Source organism: Talpa occidentalis, unplaced genomic scaffold (assembly GCF_014898055.3).
Source record: "Talpa occidentalis isolate TD23 unplaced genomic scaffold, MPIMG_talOcc4v2.1 talOcc4.10, whole genome shotgun sequence".
Taxonomy (NCBI): domain Eukaryota; kingdom Metazoa; phylum Chordata; class Mammalia; order Eulipotyphla; family Talpidae; genus Talpa; species Talpa occidentalis.
Window position 1 is genome coordinate 98,695,758 of NW_023600993.1, and position 22,729 is coordinate 98,718,486.

The 22,729-nt window shown below is 45.3% G+C and overlaps 1 protein-coding gene across 2 annotated transcripts in view; it reads left to right on the top strand.

The window, feature by feature from the left end:
• Positions 1-1,095: 1,095 nt before the first annotated feature.
• ARFGEF2 (ADP ribosylation factor guanine nucleotide exchange factor 2) overlaps positions 1,096-22,729 on the top strand; it is an 80,887-nt gene continuing 59,253 nt past the window's right edge. Inside the window, exons 1-3 of one of the 2 annotated variants that reach the window (XM_037500001.2) lie at positions 1,096-1,395; positions 15,206-15,236; positions 15,875-15,998. In XM_037500001.2, the coding sequence (XP_037355898.1) occupies positions 1,275-1,395; positions 15,206-15,236; positions 15,875-15,998 (276 nt within the window). In that variant the 5' untranslated portion in view covers positions 1,096-1,274. The remainder of the gene's footprint in view (positions 1,396-15,205; positions 15,237-15,874; positions 15,999-22,729) is intronic. The other variant, XM_037499993.2, reaches the window with a different exon arrangement.

Consider the following 22,729-nt stretch of genomic DNA (forward strand, 5'->3'; position numbering starts at 1 on the left):
GACAGGAGGGTGTGTCTTGCCAAGACGCAAGGTGAAATCCTGTTTGTGGAGAGTGTTAGTGATACACCTTCTCTCTCCTTCTCCCACTGACGTCCTCTCCCTTCCTTCTATCCCTCAAGCCCTTCTTTTCCTTGTGTCTCCCTCTCCCAGAATGTTTTGTTGCCATCTTTCTCACCAACTCCCCCTTCACCTCCCACACCATTTATTTTTCCAGTTCATCCCCTTGCCTGTATCTCCTCTCCTTTCTCTCATCTTCTTTTCTTCTCTGCTCTTCTCCTGAACTCTCCCCTTGCTCCTCTTTTCTCCCCATTTTCACCTCTTTTTTAAAAAAAGATTTATTTATTTATTCATACAAGAGCTGGGGGTACAGAGATGCGGGGTGGGCGGATGAGAGGATTCACCAGACACAGAGTGGGGAGCAGAACAGACAGACTAACTGAAACATACTGCTGAAGGGAGCAGCGGGCGAGACAGGAGAGGTCTGCTGCGCCATGTGGGTAGCTCCCTGGCCGGGGGATCGAACTCGTACTGCAGTGGCTGAGGATAGCTTCATAGGTTGGGTCTTAACCCCTTGCGCCACCAGGGAGGCCCCCCCATAATCACCTCTTTCCCATCACTTCTCTCACCTTCACAGCCCCACCTCTTCTCTCACGCGTCACCTCCTCTCTAGGTACTTCACCTCCTCTTTTAAGCCCTGCTTCTCTCTTCTCTGCACTTCCTCTGGCTCCCTCATCACCTCATTCATTCACTCATCTCTCTCTCCCCCTCGCCTCTTCTTACCCTAGTCCCCTCACTTCCAATTTTCCTTCCTTCCATCCTTCCCTCCTCAAATTTTTCCTTATCTATTACCTCTCATCTCCACCATCACGGCCCGACATGCCTTTCTCTTTCCTCACCTCCTGCCTTCGCCCAGCCCTTTCTGTCCCCTCCTGCCTTCACCCATTTCTGCGCTGCTCCCCACCCTTATTTATACCTCCTGCCGCCACCCTCGCCCCGCCCCTCCCACCTGGTCCCGCCCCCACCCCAGCGTAGGCCCCGCCCCGCAGGGGTCACGGGGTCCACGGACGCGAGGCGGTCGTAGCGGCCCCGCCAGTCACGTGGTCACGTGACGCGCTCCAACATGGCGGCGCCGTGGGGCCGCGGCGTCGCTTCCTGACGGGGCGGCGCGGACGGACGCGGCCGGTGCCGGCCCGGACGCCGGGCCCTCAGCCTAGGTCGCCCGCTCGCTCGCGCCGCGCGCCCGCGGGGCTGCCAGCCCCCGCCGGGCCGGGGCCATGCAGGAGAGCCAGACCAAGAGCATGTTCGTGTCCCGGGCCCTGGAGAAGATCCTAGCCGACAAGGAGGTGAAGCGGCCCCAGCACTCCCAGCTGCGCAGGGCCTGCCAGGTGGCGCTCGGTGGGTGAGCCGCCCTAGCCGGGCCCCGCGCCGGCCTCCTCACGCCGGCCGTTACCTCGCCCGGCCCCCGCCAGGGCTCCCGGCCTCCACCCCCCGACCCCGATTCCCAGCCCACCCGGCCTCCTCGTTAGATCCCGGGGAAAACTGATGTCCTGGCAGCTCGGGACTGGCCCAAGGTCACCTAGCAAGTTGGTGACAGCCGGGACTGGCTCTCCAGCCTCCCAGCCCAAGACTTTTGCCTTGACTCCGTGCCGTCCTGGTTCCTGGTTCCTCCCCTCATCACCCTCAGAAGCGGGAGCCCTTACCCTGAGTTTCTCCTTACCTGGGTTCTGCTAGTTGGGCTTCTCCCCTTGCGAGTGGAGCAGGGGGGAGGGGGGAAGAAGAGCTGCCCTACTGGTTCAGGGAAACCCCCAGAGGCTTGCTTTGGAAGTGCCCGATTGGACCGCATTCACTTTTCATTTGAGGATCTCCCATAACTCTCTTAAGGGGAAGGAAGGTTGAGGGTTCACCTGCACCTCCCAGGTGTTGTAGTGTGCAAGAGGTCTGCTTATTCCGGGCGGCCCACTAAAATAGAGGGGCTGTGAGAGCAAAGATACTTGTCTGTTTTTTTTTGTTTTTTTTTTTCGCCCTTCGTTCTCTTCTTCTTCTGTCTCAGATGCTTGTCTGTTTTATCCACTGTTGTATCCCCTGCACCTGCAACAGTGCCTGGCACATGGCAGGTGTTGATTGACTGCACCGCAGGTTATGGAAAGAAGGCGAAACAAACTCATAACTCACAACCAGTTAAAACCTTGATAGTTCATTCCAGTATCAACATCCTGTCTTTTATTTTAAGTCATTTAACATATGTATCAAATGCCAACTATGTCCCAGGCACTGTGATAGGCATTGAGGCTACATAGTGGGGAACACGACAAAGTATTTGCCATTAATGGAGTTTAAACTCTAATGGGGGCGACAAAACTATTGGGGCAATTTTGAATAATAATAAATTGTGAAAATTAAAGTGTGAGATGTGATAAAGAGGGTCAGAGGGCTGCTTTTACTATAGTGGTCAAGAAAGCAATCCTTTCTGGAGAGGTGACATTTGAGTTGGGTGCTGACAGGCAGGAAGTATATACCTTCTGGAGTTTTAGGAGAAGAGAGTTCTGGAGGGTGAAAATCAATACATTTGACCAGAGCCAGCTTCAAACTAAGTCACCACCCAATACCTTTGGTTTGGAGTCTCTAAAAGGACCCGTTTTTCCCTAACAAATTGTGTAAGTAGAAAATTTGATTTTCTGTTGCAATTGGAGGTTGCCACTATCTTCCTTCATTTAATGCAAGGTACAGCACTGGGATTCTTGGGACCTATGAATAGCTTTATGAACTTTGAACTTCTCTGGAAATAAAGTTGATGGCTTTTATTAGATTCTCTTAAGGGTCTGAGACTCCCTCAAGGGTCAAGAATTATTGCTACAAGAAGTTGTTGTTTAAATAATCTGGAAACATGCTAGCCCTGTGAAATTCATGATCAATGGGAGGAATTTATTGAGAGAGATTTTTAAAGAGCTTTTCTATTCAAAAAACCCGGGTTAACTGTTAGATATTGTTTAATCAGAAATACACGATAAGCACCATTACAAAGCAGTGTGTTAATTAGGCAAAAACTCCCCTTGGAAATTTGTTTGGCTTCTGTCCTCTCAATATTACTTTGAGAGTATGGTTTTGGATGTTTCAAAGTTATTTGGCAGAAAAGTTTTTATTCCTCCTTCAGAAAATTTCTTAATATAAACATCTTCACCAAATTAGTATATCACATTGTTGGAACCTACTAATAAAATCATTAAATGTGTTGTAAAGGGCCACTGGAAGCTTATTAGATGTTTTTTAATTATATCTTTGTTCAGAAGTTCAAGATTTTTCCAAGCTGGATTGTGTATGCATATTTAGTGTTTTAGTAGTGAATTGTAAGACATAATCTATGTAAAATTAATCTGACTATAGGATAGGTGAATAGCAAGTAGACAATAGTTCATCAGCTCAGGTAATCATCATAATCAACTCTGTTATACATAGTGTTGATTTAAACTGGCCATCTTTTTTTTTTTTTAAGATTTATGTATTTATGAATACAAGAGCTGGGGTACAGACCAGAGATGCGGCGGTAGGGAGCGGGGGAAGATCCACCAGAGTAGGGGGCGGGGGAAGATCCACCAGAGACAGAGGGGGGAACAGAACAGGCAGACTGACTGAAACACTGCTGAAGGAAGCAGCAAGACAGGAGAGGTCTGCCTCATAAACTGGCCATCTTTTTAAAGAAAGTTATTGTGTATTATTAAGTAGCAATAACTGTTTTTACTTTGAAACATACAGCAAAGTACTGGTGATATTTCAGCCTGCATCTCAAGGCATGTCTGGTGTCCAGTAAAGATAGCTTAAAGAATTTTTACATTGTGGCTGTATTTTGAGACTGGCATGTGCAGATTATCATTCATTTTGATAAGAAACTGTAAGTGAGCTCTCAGAGTCGAAATGCTCAGATAATAGAAAACATTTACAGAAAACTGTTTCTGTGACACGAGTCCACCAATCGTAGAGTGTTGGGGGAGGAGATCAGGACGGCAGTTTGTATAGTGCACGGACTAGGAGCTAGTTTTCTGGACTCAAGACTGCTAGGGTTCAAATCCCTTGTCTTCTGCTTGCTATGTTTATCATCTTGGATAGATCTTATACCGCCTTCATAAAGATTGACTTGCTCATAGAACTTGGCGTGATGTTCAGTAAAGGCTTGCTACTATTATTTTTATTTTAAGCTGTGACAGAACATAGAAACTATAAGCACTCTGGCTTGATGTTCTTAGCCTACTTTGGTTTCCTCATTCAGGAAAGAACTATTGCTCTGTTTGGTTTGCAGATGCGATAAATAAGAATGTAATTACATGAACAAGAGACTTTATTGGAGTGTTAACTAACTCAGTGTTAACACAGAGTGTAAAACTCAGTGAAGACAAGGACTGTTTCTTGTTAGAGCTGTGATCAGGATGGAACAGGTTTGGAATAATATCAGGGATGCATCGGTACTAAATACCAAAAGCCTAGATAGGGGCCTTGCCCTTCCACCCTTTCCCTAAGGAAATCAAAAGCAGCCATACATCATCCAAAGACATTGTGGCGCTTTACTTTGTTGAGGAAGCTTTGATATATATACATGAATAATCTTGACCCTTCTAGCCCTCTGTTGGGGAATGCAATTACTTTCTTAAGCCTCCCTTTCTTAACTGTCTTATCTAAGGACCATCTTCTCCCATGATCTCTTAAAATTGCATTTTTGCTCATAAGTTATGTGGCATTTGGAGACTTGACAAGATAATCTGAGTGTTATTAAAGTGGCATGGAAATATTTGTCCAGAAATCTGGAAAACTTTAACTGAATTGTTCTGACTAAACGTGTGTGTGTGTGTGTGTGTGTTGTGTATGATAAAAGATGCAGCATCTTATTTAATAATTTAATATACACAAAGTGCTAAGTTAGGGCTAAGTGCTTTATAATTGCTGTCATTCTTAGTCATTGTCAAAGAAACAAAAAGAATAGTAAACATACTTGTCTATTTTTTATGAGAAGTTAAGTGGCTTAAAAAAAACCTTTTTATTTTAGAGCAATTTTGTGTTGCGTGGATGATACAGAGAATCTTCCTCCACACATGCATAGCCTTTCCTTTATCACACCCCACCAGAGAGGTCCATTTGTTACAATAGATGAATCTACATTGACATATCATCATCCTCCACTTGAGTGATTATAAGGATTTATTTAAATTACATGTTATGTAATATCTATATGGTATTTACCATGTACTAAGCATTTCTATGGTCCAGGCATGGTGCCATGTGCTTTACATGCAGTTTAGTTCTTACTATTATTATCCTCATTGAGGCCCAGAGAAGTTGCCAGTGTAAATGCAGCTAGAAACTGTGGAGCCAGAGTGTGATCACTGGTCATCTGGCTCCAGAGCCAAGATCTTAACCATTACTCCCGTACAGCTTCTCCATATGAAAATTCTTGTACATGAAGTGCTCACTGGGTCTTTAAAGCAGTCTTTACACTGCCATGAAGTTTTTGGTATAGTTTCAATAAGCCAAGCATTCAGTATGTAAAGAGACCATATTTTCTGTGACTGAATTTTGAAATATATTTGAAAGCCTTTAGTTAAAAAGATCACAGCTTTTCCCCCTACAGTTTTTACTGCATATGTCTTTGGTCTACTTTATTTAAGAACTAGTGGGAAGAAAGAAATGAGGGTAAGGAGTAGGTTTTCCATGAGCTTTATTTGGGTTTTTAAATTTTTCTGATTTCTGATTTACTCTTTATCAGCAACAAAGATGCTCTTATTCTATGACATGTATTTGATATCCATCTTTGGGTACAGCAGGCAAAGGGAAGCCAAGACTCAGAGAGCAACTTTCTTCCATCCTCACAGCCAGGTGGAGAAACAGCCACCACATATGCTCCACCCTGGCATGTAAATCATAAAATCCATTTTTAGGTTTTCTACCCTGACTGTTTAATATACAAGTTCAGGGATGTTTGGGTCACTGGTGATACTCGATTGAGCCGTTTGGGTGGCGTGATGAAGGTGAAAGCCAGACTGGAGTGGGTTGGGGCTGAGTGGGAGTTACGGAAAGAGTTGTACAGGCAACTCTTTCAAGGCCGGCTGTGATGTAAAGTAGAGGAGACAGAAGTGGATCATGAAACTTCTTTTGTTTGTTTCTTAAAGTAGAAAAAAGACTTGAACTTTTAAAAATGCCATTGGGAAGGGAGCGCATTCATAAATCCTGGTTGTATATTAATGTGCGAAAAAGACTGCAAATGTCCATGTCATATGCTATATGGTAGATTCCTTTTTTTTTTAAGATTTTATTTATTTATATAAGCACTGGGGTACAGGCCAGAGGCGCGGGAGGGTAAGAGAATTCACCAGAGACAGAGTGGGGAGCAGAACAGGCAGATGGACCAAAGACACTGCTGAGGGGAGCAGTAGACAAAGCAGGAGAGGTCTGCCTCGCCATGTGGGAATCTCCCTGGCCAGCTGGGAATTGAACCTCAGAGGCTGCGGACAGCTTCACAGCGCTGTGCTCAACCCGCTGCGCCACCGGGGAGGCCCTATATGGTAGATTCCTTTTTCCTCCATATGATGGTGTTACCATTACTGTTCTTCTGATTTTGATGTCTTCAAAATAATTGATCACCTTAGGAACATCAAAACTTTCCTAAACTTGTAGGAGCAGTTAAAGTTAGGATAAAACCTTTAATTTAGCAGATTCTGGTATTTTGATTAAACATTTGTTTATGAATACTGTAAATTGTAAAAGGTTTTTTTTTTTTTTTTTTTTAAAGATTTATTTATTTATTTATACAAGCACTGGGTGCAGTCAGAAGCGCGGGAGGGTGAGAGAATTCACCAGAGCCAGAGTGGGGAACAGAACAGGCAGACTGACGAAATACACTGCTGAGGGGAGCAGCGGACATGGCAGGAGAGGTCTGCACGCCATGTGGGACTCTCGCTGGCGGCTGGGGATCAGACCCGTGCTGCAGAGGCTGCGGGCAGCTTCGCAGCCCAATACTCAACTGCTGCACCACCAGGGGAGGCCCTAAATTGTAAAAGCTTTAGGAAATAACTGGGCTCAGGACCCTTACTGCTTTTTGCTGAAAAACTTTATGTTGATTCTTCAGGAGCATGACATCTGTCTAGAAGCAGCATCTGGATACTGGATTTTGATTATTGAAAAGAATTATTTATTGGGTTGGTAGAAATGGATCGAGAGCATAGTTTTAAAGTGCCTGTTAATAGTCCTGTGGTTCTGGACTAATGATTAAGCTTCTTTGAGCCGCGGTGTTCTGATAAAGGTGATGACATCTGTCACAGAATTATTGTTTAGGTGAGCTAATGTGGTAAAGGAAAGACACAAGACACCTAACCAGATAACCTGCTAAAATTCAGACATGTTAGTATAGTTTTAACTAAAACTACCTGCATTATTTGCTGGCTTATGGATGTATTGTAAGTCTTTTGACACTGGGAAACAAGGGGCTGGATGAATTTAGAGCTCTATCCTGTGCTTACGAGTCTTGGGGGAGACTATAAGCACTGCTGGGGAAACAGTAAGACCATTCTTTACGGAAAAGAGCAAACTTGTGAAAATGTGTACTTAATCAGCAAGTACACGGAGTCTTCTATATAAATAGCTTAGAGCTGTGTTTAGTTCTTAGCATTTTCACCAGATTGAGGGGCCCTGCCAGGAATATACTTGACTTTCCTTCCAGCAAGGTTATCTTAGAAAGTTGTTTCATGTGTTTGCTAATTCATTCCTGGAGTCTTCTTGTAAGGAGCTTCTTTTTAATTTATAGCCTTGGCTGTAAATAAGTCTTTTAGCTTCTTTTTTAGTAGGTATGTCATTTTACTATAGATTTATGGGGCACAGTCATCTTTGCTAGAACCTTAGGCCTAAAGGGTGATCAGTGCATATTTGTTGTTCTTTGTATAATCCCTTTTGTCTGTTGACTAAATCAGGCCACCATTCTTGCAGAAGCACTTACTTTGGTGTCACAACTGGAGTCCTGATGCAAGAGAAACAAAACAAACCAGAACCCTGTTCCCATGGGGTTGCAGTTAATGTGGAAGATGGGCATTATTCAGATCATCATGCCGTCTCGGTCATACTAATAAAGGAGAAGGTCTGCGAAGGAGAGAAATCTGGTCTTGCAAAGGCATTGAACCAGGGGGTGAGGGAAAACTTCCCTGAGGAAGTCTTCAGCTCTGAATAATAAATAAGAATTAAGTAGGTTGAGGTATGAGATATTTTGACATGAGGGGAATAGCACATGCAAAGGCCGTGTGGCATAGAGGAGCTGTGACTGTTAGGGAAACTAAAAGGGGCCTCTGTGAGGTTGGAGCCTGGTTAATGAGGATCCTTGAGGAGCAGGTGGGAGAGGTAGGCCAGGGCCCCACCATGTAACACCTTGAAGGTCACAGGGAGGAATTTGATTTTTAGGCCAAAAACAATGACACAACACAGAAGAGTTTAACTCGGGAAAAAGACAAGGGGATGACCAGGTTTGTATTTTGTAAAGATCACTGAGTTCAGAACATCTTAGAGGAAGAACAGAGGGCTTGCCCAGGGACCAGTGAGGAGGAAGTTACCATCATCCATGCAAGAGTTGTTGGTGGCGGTAGCAGCAGAGCAAAGTGACTGTCTTCCCCCACTTGTTTAGAAAGTAAAGCTAACAAAACCTGGTGATGCATTGGGTAAGAACTTGTGAAAGAGGATCGGTAAGGCTGCTTAGTTTCTGACCCATTGACCTGATGGACTGTAGTGCTAGTCTTCAGGGTGAGCATGTGGGGACACCATCTGGGGAGAGGAGGTTGATCTGAGTTGGGACTTGGATATGTTGAGCATCCAGCTGGACAGATGGCCTGTACAGGAAGTGGACTGATGTACGAGCCTGGTGTCATAAGAGTGGATCGAGAGTTAGGAGTCATCAGAACCTTGGTAGTGAGGAGAGAGTGTACAAGAGAGGCCAGGGGCCTGGACCTGGGCCCATGGAATTCCCCACCTGCCCTGACTGGGCAGAGGAGGCTGAGTCTGCAAAGTAAATGGAGAACCAGAGTATAGATAAGGAGAGCATGTGCTTGTGAAGCCAGAAGTGGAGAAAATTTCAAGGAAGGCAAGGTCAGTAAGGCCAAATGCTGCAAGGAAGTTAAGGAGATGAAGACTGGAAAAATGCCCATCAGATTTAGAAATGTGGGTCATTGGTGATACTAGTTTGAGCCATTTGGGTGGCATGATGAAGGTGAAAGCCAGACTAGAGTGGGTTGGGGCCGAGTGGGAGGTGAGGAAAGAGACAGTGAGCACAGGCAACTCTTTCCCCTGAGTCTGGCTGTGGTTTGAGGGGAGGAGGGAAATATGGATCATGGGACTTTCAAAATTTTTTTTTTATAGGTAGAGAAGACTCAAATTTGTCTAAATGTTTCTGGGAAGGATGCCAGTTGAGGTTAAAATAAAAGAGAAAAGGACAGTTTATTTAACAAATATTGTATATACTGTGTGACTAGAAACTCAGAGATGCTGGGAATTCAGCAGTGAGCAGAACACTCCTGTCTCAGAATTTATATTTTACTGGAAGACAGATAATAAATGAACTGATGCATAATGTGTCATGGATAGTAAATACAGCGAAGAGAGATTAGAACAGTAAATCTCAGTGAAGTGTGGAGGGCAAGCAGGTAAGGAGATGCAGAATGACAAGGAGGGCATGAGGTGGCAGTTTTAGGTGGGGAGGGAAGGCCTCTCATGACCTCGGAGCAGTCTGATCTGAAGGAGGTAAGGATACCTGGGTGAGGGGAGGCATTCCAGGCAACAGGAATAGCACGTGAAATAGCAGGAATAGCAGTCCCTCACACAGGAACGTGCAGCAAACAGGTTGGAGGCAGGATGCTAGAAGGTGAGATCAGAGGGGGCCAGATCATAACAGACTTGAAGGCCAAGGTCAAGATTTTGGATTTTATTTAGAGACGGGAAGCCAGCAGAGAATTCTGAGCAAAGGAGCAGATGTAAACTGATTTACATTATAAGCAGTATGGATAATCTGTTTTGAGCCGATGTAATCTGATTTGCTTTTGAGGGGAATTCCTCTGTGTGGAGAAAGGCTGTGGGGACGGGAGGTGTAGGGGAGAGGGTGGGGCTGAAGCAGTGAGACCAACTAAGAGACTGTTTCCGTGGCCCAGGTGAGACGTGTTGGTGACATCACCTTGGCTTCAGGTGATAGTAGAGCGCTGGCATGGTGAGACATGGTGTTACTCTAATACAGAGAGCATGGAGTTCCCAAGAAGGCGGGTGTGAGTGGGGAGCTGCAGAGGTGGAGGGACTGTCTTCTAGCAGAGAGAGCTGGAGGGTGGGTACAGAAGTAGGTCAGTTGGCAGGTTCAATGACAGGAAGTTGAGGGAGTTTCCTTGTGGCAGCTTCTAATTTCTGCTTGAAAGAGGCCCTTCCATTGGTTGTGAGTCAGGAGGAATGGTGAGGGTTGGGGGCCAGGGGGAGGGTTTGAGGCCAGCAGAGAATTGGGCAGCAGTCCCTCAGACGTCCAAGGACTTAGCCTCAGCTGCTGGTTGCACACTGCCCAGCTTGTCCTGTAGTCAGAGGTGTGGTAGTTAGGTGGAGACAGGTCAAAAGGAAATAATAGTACAATCTGTATTTGGGATTTTGCCAGGAATTAAAGACCAAAGGAGAGAGTCAAGACTATTGATCGCCTATCACTCCGATACCAGAACTTCTAGTGGGAGCCATTCTGGAAAGGGAAGAGTGACATGTGGGCCTCAGGAAATCTCACTGGCCAAGAAAGGGTCCAACTGCTTGGGGAGCAGCAGCTGACAGCTCCAGATGGGCACAAGCTCCACATGGTGACAGAGCTCAGGGTACGGGCCGGACCCAGGCTAGCTTGGAGGTCACGGGAGGGGAGTTGAAGGCACTGAGGGCAGCACTGGTTTGCATAGAAGGGAAGGAGGTGGCAGATCAGATGTCTGAGGAGGACTGGGGGTTAAAGGGGTGTTTGGGACTTTGAGGGAATGACCAGCGATTGAATTGTTGAGGTGGCTGATGGTCATTGTTGGACTCAGCTCAGGAGGGAACATGAGCCATTTCCAAAGTTACTCATGGACAGGGGTGCATGACCTGAGAGGTCCATTGCTGACAGCGAGGCCCAGAAAGACTTTCTCTGGCCTTTCTCTGGCTTTTGAACTGAAGCTGCCACACCCTGCCCAGGTCTCCTCCATCTCCAGTCCACTCATTTATTGCCACCAGTTGTCCAGTTGGCGGTTGGGGAAGCACTGCCTGTCAAGATGTGGAGCAATAAACAGGAGCAGGTGTGCCGCACCATATGCTTGTCTTCCTTCACCCGCCCTCCTCCTCATCTCCATCTAGGGAACCTGGAGGGCCGGCTCTGGGGCAGCCAGCCTCGAGGGAATCCTGCTGACAAGAACCCTTCCTCAATGTGGTTGTGAGCTGGTGGCTTCATCCCTCTGTGCCCAGATTCCTCACCCAGGAACAGCTACGGCTAGGGTGCACTGGCCTTCTGGCTGCAGCCAGCACCCAACAGGCACCTAGTGAATGTCAGCTGTTGTTGTTATGATTTGGGCTCCATTAATTTCCTTTTCTCCTGGGATTTGCTTGGTCCCACAATGGCGCTAGAGATTCTGCAGTATTGCCAACTGCTGTTTTAAGATAAAAGCAAGAGAACTGACATTTATTGGCCACCTGCTGTATGCCAGATTTTGCCTTAGCCATTAACCTCACAATACCTCTCTCACAGGGTTGTCTAGAAGATTGCCTGCACCCAACATCTAATTACATTTTCTGGAGCACCTGGGACTGCTTTATATCATCCTCCTTTGTTAAAGTGAAACCAAGATTCTGGGAGGTTTAATAACCCATCATTCAGCTACCAGATGTCCATGCCAGGATTTGAACCTCATGCTCTCTGAATCTCAGACCTGTTTCTTTCTGCCACACCAGGCTGTGCCCAGCTATCTGTGAGGCCCCTGCCACACACCATTTCTCTGTCCCCTTTTCTGCCTCTTTTTCATGGAAAAAATTCTGTTTTATCTGAATATATCTAGAATCCAACTGTTAGGTTGGACCATATGATCATATTTGGCCAATGTGGTTCAGACTGATACTTGTCTCCATCACAAAGCCTCCCCCGCCCGGTCCAAGCCCACATTAGTACCTGCCTGGATTACTAACAAAGCCTCTTGATGGGGTTCCCAGCATGACAGAGTTTCTATCTACCATGCCCACCCTCCTCTTTTACTCTAAACAGCACCCAGAGTGTTGTGAAAACAGAGGCCTGTGCAGTTCCCTCCATGCCTCCCTAGGGATCTTCCTGTGACCTGGACCCCTACTGTATTCAGTGGGGAGGAGTTTTCAAGATTTCTTTTCTTTCACAAAGTATTTTAGCCAGGGCAACAATACCTAGTTCTTGTGGGAATACCTTATTGTAAATTAAGAAAACCAAAGGTCTGTGAAGCCAGGTTCGCAGCAGTGCTTCTTGCCTTCTGCAACAACTGTGCCTGCCGGCAGTTTCCTCTTCCTGCCCCTGGGGTGCCCTAACTGGCACTGCTGCCAGTCACCCTGGTCCTTCTTCATATCCCTGGGGAAGCCAGGCTACGCCTTCTCTGTGCTCCTGCGGCAGCAAACCAGGAAGAGAGATCCAGAGATTCCAGAGCTGCTGGTAAACAGCCTCCCCCAGACCAGAGCAAAACAAGCACCAGTGCTTTGAACCATGATTGCCAAGTTCAGGGTTTGTACCAGTGATAGCAAAACCGACATTTGTATTGTTCTGCATTTACAGTTTACAGAGTAATTCCTCATGCTTATATGCCAGTCAGGGTACCCACAAGATTATGAGCACGGGCTCTGGCACTTAATTCTCTGGGTTCAATGCCAGCTCCACTACTTACGAATTTTAAAACTCTTCGGTCTTTTTTCTTCATCTGTAAAATTTAGTGGCGTTTGACCTTGAACCCTGGTTGTCCTCTGGCTTCTTAGTTACTCTTTGGCCGAGCAACATGTAGTTTGTGCAGAAGTCACTCTTACCCCTTCGGTTACTTACTGCCCTGCAGCCTGTGACGTACTTTCTCTTCCATTCTTCCCCGCCCCATAAAGCAAAGGTTGTAGACAGGTGGCTCCGGGGCCAGGGCAGTTTTACTTGAACCATAATACTTAAATAGTTGAAGTTGCTTTGAATTACAGTTTGATCTTTCACTTAAAATCTGTGTTTTTACTTCTGAAAAAATCAGAACAGCTGGTACCTTTGGGCCCAGGGACTCTAGAGCTACCAGTAAGCCGGGACTGAGGTGGCTGCACCCTTTGCCCTGTTTGGTGGGAACAGGGTCCTCCCTGCCCCTAGTGTCTTATGTCCACTCATGTCTCTCCTTGAGGCTCCCTGCTGGGAGCTTTTGAGTGTATAGCCCCTGCATTTGAACTTACTATCTTCCCTGCCTCAATTATGTGGCACCCCTAGCAACTGATTCATCAGTTGGACTGGCACCAGTGACATTCCAAAATAAATTATTTTAGAGCTCGGAGACTGGCACAGACTTTAGGAAAGGCCTAATTGCTTCAGACACATTTAACATCTAAATGTAACTCTTTTAAGGTAACCAGGACTGGCTTGTCTTCAGGCCGCAGTGTCCCTCTGGAGCGGCACACAGTGACAGAATCTCAAGTTTGCCACCAGCCTCGGGCTGTTTCTCTTGAGCCACCCCCACAGCCTGCAGGCCACAGCCGGAGGGAGCCAGAGCTCCTTCCTCAGTGGATTCCTGTCCCCGAGGGGCAGGAGCCATGCCACAGAGCGCTCTTTCACAGACCCCTATGTCTCAGGCCAAAGGTCCAGGAGCAGAATGTTTGCTCTTAGTCATCTGAGTGTTTCTCTTCTCTCTCTTTCCTTGGGTGTGTAATTGAAGGACTGAGTCGAAGGCTAGAAATTGTTACCTCTCCTGAGTCCAGTTAATCAGTTTTCATGTCCTAAAATTCACTCTAGAGTTGAGTTGTGACTTTCAGAGCTGTGTTCTGGGATTGCTAAGATAACTAATGCCACATCCAAACCACTGGCTCTTGAGAGATTAAAGAAGCTTAACACATTCAGGGTAGGCCGGCTTGGCCTGCTGCTTTGTCACATGATGAGCCCGTGGAGCCTACCACATAGGAAGACGTAGGACTGGCTGGGCATGATGGCTCTGCGTATTTGGAGAGTGTGTGTCTCAGTGATACAAAACTTGTTCTCCTAAAAATAAGACTGTCTCTTTGAGACTGATTTCTCATTAGTGACATTTTATTTCTGTATCCCTAACTGTGTAATTTAACCTACGTGGTAAAGATTTTTAAATTAATTTTAATTCATAAAAATTATATATGCTTTAGCACAATATGAAAGTACTTAATGCCGCTGAATGGGGTTACAATTGTAAATTTGTGTTTTTACCACAAATTTTAAGAAATACATATTTGCTTATAGAAAATGTGAAAAAAAATTAAGAAAAAAATCATCCCACTACTTAGACAACTTTCAGTATTTCATCGTATGTTTCCAGTGTTCTGTGCATATATTTATATAGTTGAAATATTACTGTATTACTTTTAACTTTGTGTTAGCTATCATTAACATATAGATTGCAGAATAAGGAAATAGCTAGAACAGGTTGTGGAGCCAAAATGCCCAAGTCCCCATTCTGGTTCTCCAGTTTCTGATTTGGGGAACAGCAGGCAAGTTCCCCAACCTTTCTGTGAGTCAATTTCCTCCTCTAAGCCAGTGATTCTCCACCCTGGAGGGGAGGGGCAGTTCTGCCCCAGGGGACATTGAGCAATGTCTGGAGCCCATTCTGGTTTGGATTGCCCAGGAGGTTGCTCCTGGCATCCAGGAAGTAAGAGGCCAGGACTGGGCTAGACCTGCTGCAGTGCACAGGCCGGTTCCCAGATGCCAGGGGTGCTGAGACTGAGAATCCTGCTCAACGAGAGATGGAGATGACAGTGCCCACCACAAAGGATAAATTAGTTAAAATATGTGAAGTGCTTAGAATGAGGCCCAGCTCATAGGAACCGCTGTAACTGTTAGCTATGGTTCATGTTGTCAGAACCACTTTACATCACCTCAAAGCAGCATTGCTGCACTTAAAAAATGGCAAATACTTTTCAATACTTTCTAAATATCTTTTAGTAGTTTTTGTTTTTATAAATATTACATGCTCCTAATATGCCTTTCTTTCTTCCCCTCCAGATGAAATTAAAGCAGAACTAGAAAAGCAGAGGTAAGCTGGGGCACTTTTTCCTTGCTGGGATACAGGGAGCAGGGAGTGGCCATGGGAACCTTTCTCTGCATGTTTTCTACTATTTCTAATCCTTGTGAGTAGCACCTACTCTCCCAGCACAGTGCTGGGCACGTGGCATGACTCTGGAATTGTTGGAACCAGTGCTTGGTTCACAGGTTTCTGGCTCAGTAGTGGGGTGTTCACAGGAAAGGGTAAGGAAGATCGAGTTACTTCCGCTGTGCCTTTTCTTGCCGGGAGAGGCAAAGTCCTTGTCTCTTGTATGTCCTGCTTCCTTAGACAGGACAGCTTGCCCTGTATGTGGCTGCTGCTCCTCTTCATAGCAGTGAAGCCAGTTAGTGACATTTCAGAAATCCCACCGTGGCCCGGCCAAGCCAGGGTGAGTCCAGGATGCCATCACTGCGGCTTGCTAATCAGAGAGACCTTGCTCTCTGCATGTGGCACTTGATATCTCTCCTAATTCAGATGTTTAATTTTAATTGTCTAGTCCCACAAATGCAGTTTGCAGGCACTTTTAATTAAATGATTGCAAATGGGTTCAGAGTTAGAGTAAGGAGTAGAAAAAGCCAGTTTTAATTTCTTCCTTTTCCCTCTCCTACCCTCTCCTGCATTCCTCCCAGGCTTGGCGCTGCTGCACCACCAAAGGCAAACTTCATTGAAGCTGACCAGTATTTCCTTCCATTCGAGCTAGCTTGCCAGTCCAAGTCCCCCCGGGTGGTCAGCACATCCCTCGACTGCTTGCAGGTACCATGTTGAAACTCATTGGTGGTGTCCAGGGGTTTTTCTGCAGGCCACCAGCGTCCTCACACAAGAGTGATGCTGGCGAGCCCCGTGTGCTCAGAATGCTCTCGGAGGTGGTGGGGAGAGGTGCAATCCTGCATACTCTTTTTTTTTTTTTTTTTTTTTTTAAAGATTTATTTATTTATTTATACAAGCACTGGGTACAGTCAGAGCGTGGGAGGGTGAGAGAATTCACCAGAGCCAGAGCGGGGAGCAGAGCAGGCAGAAGGACCGAAGTACACTGCTGAGGAGAGCAGCAGGCGGCAGGAGAGGTCTGCGTGCCATGTGGGACCCTCCTCCGGTGGCTGGGGAGCAGCTGGGGATCGAACTGGCACTGCAGAAGCTGCGGGCAGCTTCACAACCCAGCGCTCAACCGCTGCGCCACCAGGGAGGCCCCCGCACACTCTTTATGGAGGCTTGTGAGGGAAGGAGCAGTGAGGGTTCTGAGCTTTTTAAGTAAAAGGAGAATTTGTTTTTATAGAAACAGTTAGTATGTTTCTTTTTTTTCAATTGAAGTCATTTGGCTTTATAATATAAGTTTCAGGTGTTCATTGTTGAAAATCAACTTGTGTATATAGTACAGTAAGGTCACTGCTAAGAGTCTAGTCTTTTATGTTTTTCTAAATGAAACCTTAAGCATTGATTGGAATATTTGGTACACATGGGCACATAGATATTTTTATGCAGTCACTTTCTTGATGGCATTAAAATTCATGATATGAAGTACAGAAATAGATATGGTTAATTCTCATTACTTGTGGTAATGTATAAAGTTATTGCAGACACTGAATGAGCGAATACTAAACCACTGTTTCCAGAAGAAATACAGGGCTAGGTTCCTACAAGCCTCTGGTCACCACCACATGTTTGTCAGCTGATCACTACAGGACCTTGTTTTATGTTTTTCCTATTTAAGACACATTATTTAACATCTGTTACTGATTCATTAACAGTCAACAGCACTGGAATCCATGCTTGAACAGTACCTATCCAACAAATGTAATTTCTCCAGAGGGCACATCAGTGCCTTCTTGCTCTTGGGAACAGTAGAGAGCACTTCAGCACTATGCTCAGGGACATTTTTTTAAAAAAAAAAGATTTATTTGTTTATTTATACAAGAATCGGGGTATAGGCCAGATGCATGGGAGGGTGAGAGGATTCACCAGAGACAAGAGTGGGGAACACAGGAGAGGTCTGCCACACCATGTGGGACCCTTGCTGGCCAGCCGGGATCGAACCGGCGCTGCAGAGGCTGCAGACAGCTTCACAGTGTGGCGCTCAACCACCTGCGCCACCATGGGAGGCCCTCAGGGACATTTTAAATGACAAAAACACCCCCCAAAAAGGCATAAATGCAAAAACAAGACACTCAATAAACTTCACAAAAAGAGCTGAAACAAGTATCTCCTTGTTTGGCCTCGGCCAGGAATGTGCACATCAGGTGGTCCAAGTTCTTCACGCTCAGCTTGTGTCTGCCATGGCTGCACAAGAGCCACGGTTGGTACTTTGTGATTTACAAGTAAATTTCAGTGCATGGTATGTTTGCATGTACAGACTCTGCAAATAATGAGGATTGGCTGTTTAGAGCCGCCAGTACTCTTGTTATCAGTTACCTTTTATTGATGAAGAAGCAGCAGTACAGAGAAGTTAAACTGGCTTTTCCAACAGCATGCAGATAGTGAGAGACAGAAGCAGCACCACACCTTGTGTTTCTTAATTTTTGGTCCAGCAGTTTTATATTTATTCTTAAGATTTACTCCTTAGGTTTCTAGTTACGTGAAAAAATGTTTCTTAACCCCAGTGGGCATCTACATCAGTGAAAACTTGACAAATTCAAAAAACACTTTGAAGACATTTGCAGTTTCCAATACTTTCTAGAACAGAATAGTGGCTAGGTTCTATGTTATGATAGCTAGAAGCTATGTTGAATGAGAATCTGTAGCCTCATCTGGGTTTCTTAAGAAATGCTGTCAATTGACTGGTTATGTCTGCTGAGGCTCAGGACTGTGAAGTGGCAGTGGGCTTAACACATTTTTGGCATTTCTCATCTAATATTTACTCTATTAATCGCTCTTCTTTGATGTATCTGTACTTGAAGATTGATGACAGCTCCTTCACAGAAGCAGCTCTTCCAAATGAGAAGCCATTTTCTCATTCAGTGTAATTCTGTGCAGATTGTCCTATGCGAAACATACAATGAGCCAAGAATTCTCAAATGGCAGACTCAAGTTCTACTTCTATCCTAAAATATTTGTTGCTGTGAACATTTTCTGAGGAAATTTGGCATAAGTTAATTTCCCTTGTTTTCTCCTCATGTTAAAGTTTAGTTTTGAGGGCCTCCCCATGGCGCAGCGGTTGAGCACTGGGTTGCGAAGCTGCCCGCAGCCTCTACAGTGCCAGTTCGATCCCTGGCCCCCGGGCGAGGATCCCACATGGTGTGCAGACCTCTCCTGCCACCCACTGCTCCCCTTAGCTATGTACCTCGTCAGTCTGCCTGTTCTGCTCTCCGCTCTGGCTCTGGTGAATTCTCTCACTTTCCCCCACTTCTGACTGTACCCAGTGCTTGTATAAATAAATCTTTAAAAAAAAAAAGAAAAGTTTAGTTTTGAACTTGGTGCTGATAGCCAACTTCATTGATACTAAGAACGATGGCTAACATGTATTGAGTGCTCAGCCTCCACTGGGCATTGAGTGCTTTATCCAAGCCTCTGAGGTACTTACTCTCATCTTTGTTTTTGAATGGAGGAAACAGGCTTAGAAAATAGTGACTGACACCCCCAAGTTTCCCTGGCCAAGAAGTAATGTAATTGGTGGGGGATCTGGAACTCCTTTACCCCCCGTGCATGTTCTTAACCATGTACCACATTGGACCTGCTGCCTGCTTGGTCAGCCAAGTTTTATTGGCACACAGCTGTCTTAATCTACTGGGGCTATTAAAATAGAATACCACGAACTTAAATACACAGACTCACACAAGAGATATGTATTTCCCACAATCCTGGAGACTGGGAGAATCCAAGATCAAGGTACCCACTGGTTCAGTTCCCGTTGCGAGTCCTCTTCCTGCAAGTGATTGTAGCCAGCCATATTCTCACTGTGTCCTCACGTGGTGGAGAGAGAATCTAGCTCTCTAGTCTCCTAGAGAGCGCTCATCCTATTACGACCTCATCTAAACTTAGCCATCTCCCAAAGGCCCCACCTTCCTAACACCATCACACTGGGGGTCGGGTGTCAACATAGGAATTTGGTGGGAAACATGCAGTCCCAGAGCAACAGTTGTGCCCATTGGTTTATGTATTATCTGGGGGGGCCTTCCCACTCTTACCGCTAAGTTGAGTATTTGGAAATGGCATCCATCTGACTTGCAGCGCCTAAATATTTAGTGTGTGGTCCTTTACAGAAAAAAATTGCCAACCTTGCCTCTTCACTATTACCCCATATTACCCCACTATTACTTCACTATTACCCCATTATTCTGACCTCTCTAGTTAAAAAATATGTTGTGTTTTCCTAGAAATAGTGTTTCTGGCACTCCGTTTCTGAGAGTATCTTATCTGATGGAAACACTGACACCCTGCTTTACTTCAGCTGCTGTCTTTAGTTGTCAGTATAAAGGTGTAGTTACCTGTCGTGAGCCTTATGACATATGGTAGCTCTTCTTTTTAGAATGGGAGTTCTCTGTAATTTAATAGGTGCTCTGGTTTCTTTAGTTAATATACAGAATTCAAAATGTTTTGGAAAATGTCCACAGAAGCATGGAATACTGAATGAAAAGTCATTTCCTCTTGGTGGTTGACCTCGAAAAGCCTGGGTGACAGGCTTTTTCCAGTATTGGTGAGGTAACTGCAGTCTTGAAAATGGGAGGCCAGCACCTAGGGGTACAGGTTGGTGGCGGCTGACTTGAACCAGCTGCAGATATGCCCTGAACATTTGAAAATGTCCTTTTTTTGAGCTTGGAGAGGTAATGGGGCGGCAAAGGTGCTCAGAGTTTGGTTTGCCACGTGCACCGTGAGTTCAAAGTTCTCTCTCCTGCTGGGAAAAGCCTGGAGCCTTTCCTGGCTGCAGCTTCTGTTGTAATAAAGAATCTCTGCATTCCTTCCTTTGGCATCTGCTATGCTATATACTTCCCCAAGACCTGGTCTGGGGAAAAGGGTCAGGGTTCAGTCTTGTCCAAGCTAGTGAGTGGACTTCAGCTTTTTCTGGCACATATCAGTAACATGTTTTTTTAGGAGATCCTCATGATGTGTTCATTCACATGTCATCAATTGTATGATTACATGCATGTACTGCTGTTATTAAATTACTTTTAAAACAATAATACAAGGAGAAATAGAAATAGAGTTCTAATACTGTCTTTCTACATCACAGTGAAGGCTGTGGGGAACCAATGGTCTGTCATCCTGTTCATACTACAAGCATTATCTTTTAATTCTTATTTCTAGAAAACTTTGGATTTTTTTTAATGTACATTTTAAAATCCATTTTTAATTCTATTAGTTGTACATGAGCATTGTCTCTTGAATATTTTTTTAGAATTTTACAGATAATGCTGAAGTGTCTTGGACCCCAAACCCAAGCCCAGTTGCCTACTTTGATCACAGAATTTTCTTTTTCATATATATATATATATATATATATACACACACACACACACACACACACACACACACACATATAAAACCATTGGCGTTAATTTTTCTGTCTTCTCACATTCAGCAGTGTTTTTAAGATCCAACTATATTGCTGCATGTAATAGAAAGCATTTCTTTTGACTGTATTTTGTCACATCTACATTATTACAAAATATATGTGGGTATTTTGTGTGAGCATTTTATTTGTCCCTGCCCTATAAGGGGGCACTGAAAACTAGATTACAAGAACAATCCCTGTCAAGTAGCCTCCTCAGACACATGATGTATCAGTGAACCAGCTGCACAAAGGTCTCTTTCTTCTGTCCCTCTTCCCACCTCATTGCAGCATCGGCAAGGAGTAGGCAGAAACTGCTACTCTCCATTTCTGCCACCCCCACAAAGTCCAAACCACCGGCATCTCCCTCTGGACATTTGAGGTAGTCATTTCATGGGTCCGTTGTTTCTACTGGTGGTACCTCCAGCCTATTCTCCATATCAGAGGAGCCTTTAGAAATCTATCACATCGTGATCATTCTTTGCCTAAACCTGCCAGAAGCTTTCCACCTCACTCACTGTGCAAAGCACTTTGCTCAAGCGAGCTTGCCAAGCATGCTCATGCTGCTGAATCTCTGATATGTTTCCAGGCTTTTCTGTATACATTTACAAAAATACTTCTACACATACTCACCTCATCATTTTCTAAAAATAAGATCATGCTATGCTTATCACTACAGTTTGTTTTTTTCATGATGTCTGCAAATCACACAGGGCCCCATAGGTCCCAGTCGGGTCTTTTGGCTTTGGTCTGCAGCCTGGAAAATATACACCCTGAGTAAAAGGGTGTATTCAATCTTATTCATCATTGTGCCCTCAGTACCCAGAACATACTTGGCACAGGGAAGGTAAGAAGGCAGGGCTTGGAAGGCCCACAGGACACAGGAATTCTGCTGTCCTCTGGCCTGGTCCCACCCACAGACAAGAAAGTAAAGTCAGACTTTAAGCCCTCCCAATTTGAAGAAAGGGTGCCTCTGAAAGAGTCTGTAAAAAGGAGTATACTTCTAATCTTTGATCAGGTTTGAATTAAACATCTAGCATTTTTGCTTTGCAGCTTGAGTGTGGGGTTCAGTGGTGCCTCCCTTTCAACATTCATATTTTAGGACTCTATCCAGCCTGTATTTTAGGACTCTGTATAGCCTGTCCCACTCATCACTCAGTGCTCAGAATGGACTTGGGTTCTTTAGGAGGAAGGAGGAAGCAGAGTCAAAAACCATAACTGATTGACCAGGTACCCAGCACTGCCCTCTTCGGAAGCCTGCATGTATTGAGCAGTGAGAGGGGATGAGGAAAAGGGCATCTGTTTTTCAAAAATACCGTTCAGCACAACACCCACCCCCATCTGGAGATGCCTGGGATTGGACTTGATCAGCAGAGTGTGTGCCAGCCTCTGTCCAGTCCATGCAGGCTCCCTTCCCCCTACCCCGCCTAGTGCATCAAATTTCTACTTGCAGCTACTTTGTCTTAACTGTTTTTCTTTCTACCTATTGAGTGGTGGTGCTTTCAAGGCTGATGATGGGAAAAATCACTGGGATGGGGTGTCAGGCCTGTGCAGGGTGGCAGGTATTCCTGTCACAGGGTGGTGACTCTGTAGATGACCTCAGGATCTTGTGTCCCTTTGTGCAGCTAGAGGCAAGGATGTGACAAGGGTAAAGAACAGAGGCACATTTTTAAGAGTCTGTACTAAATCATAGGCAAAGAATGCCTCAGAATTCAGTGTCCCAGAGGGCTTGTGTCAGAGGAGTACTTCTTTCACCAGGTTAGCCATCAAAGTAAGTAATCTGGACTTAGAACTGCACTCTCCTTCTGGAGTCCACCCCGGAAGTCCTGGTTCAGTAGGTGTAGGTTCAAGTCCAAGAATGTGTATTTTTAATGAGCTACCTCAGGTGATTCAGAATCTCAGCCAGATTCGGAAATCACCCTGCCCTTTGAGTTTCAGGTTCTCCATAATGAAATCCAGGTCATGATTAAGGTCACCCAGGCAGGTGACCTCTCAAAGGTGTCCCCTG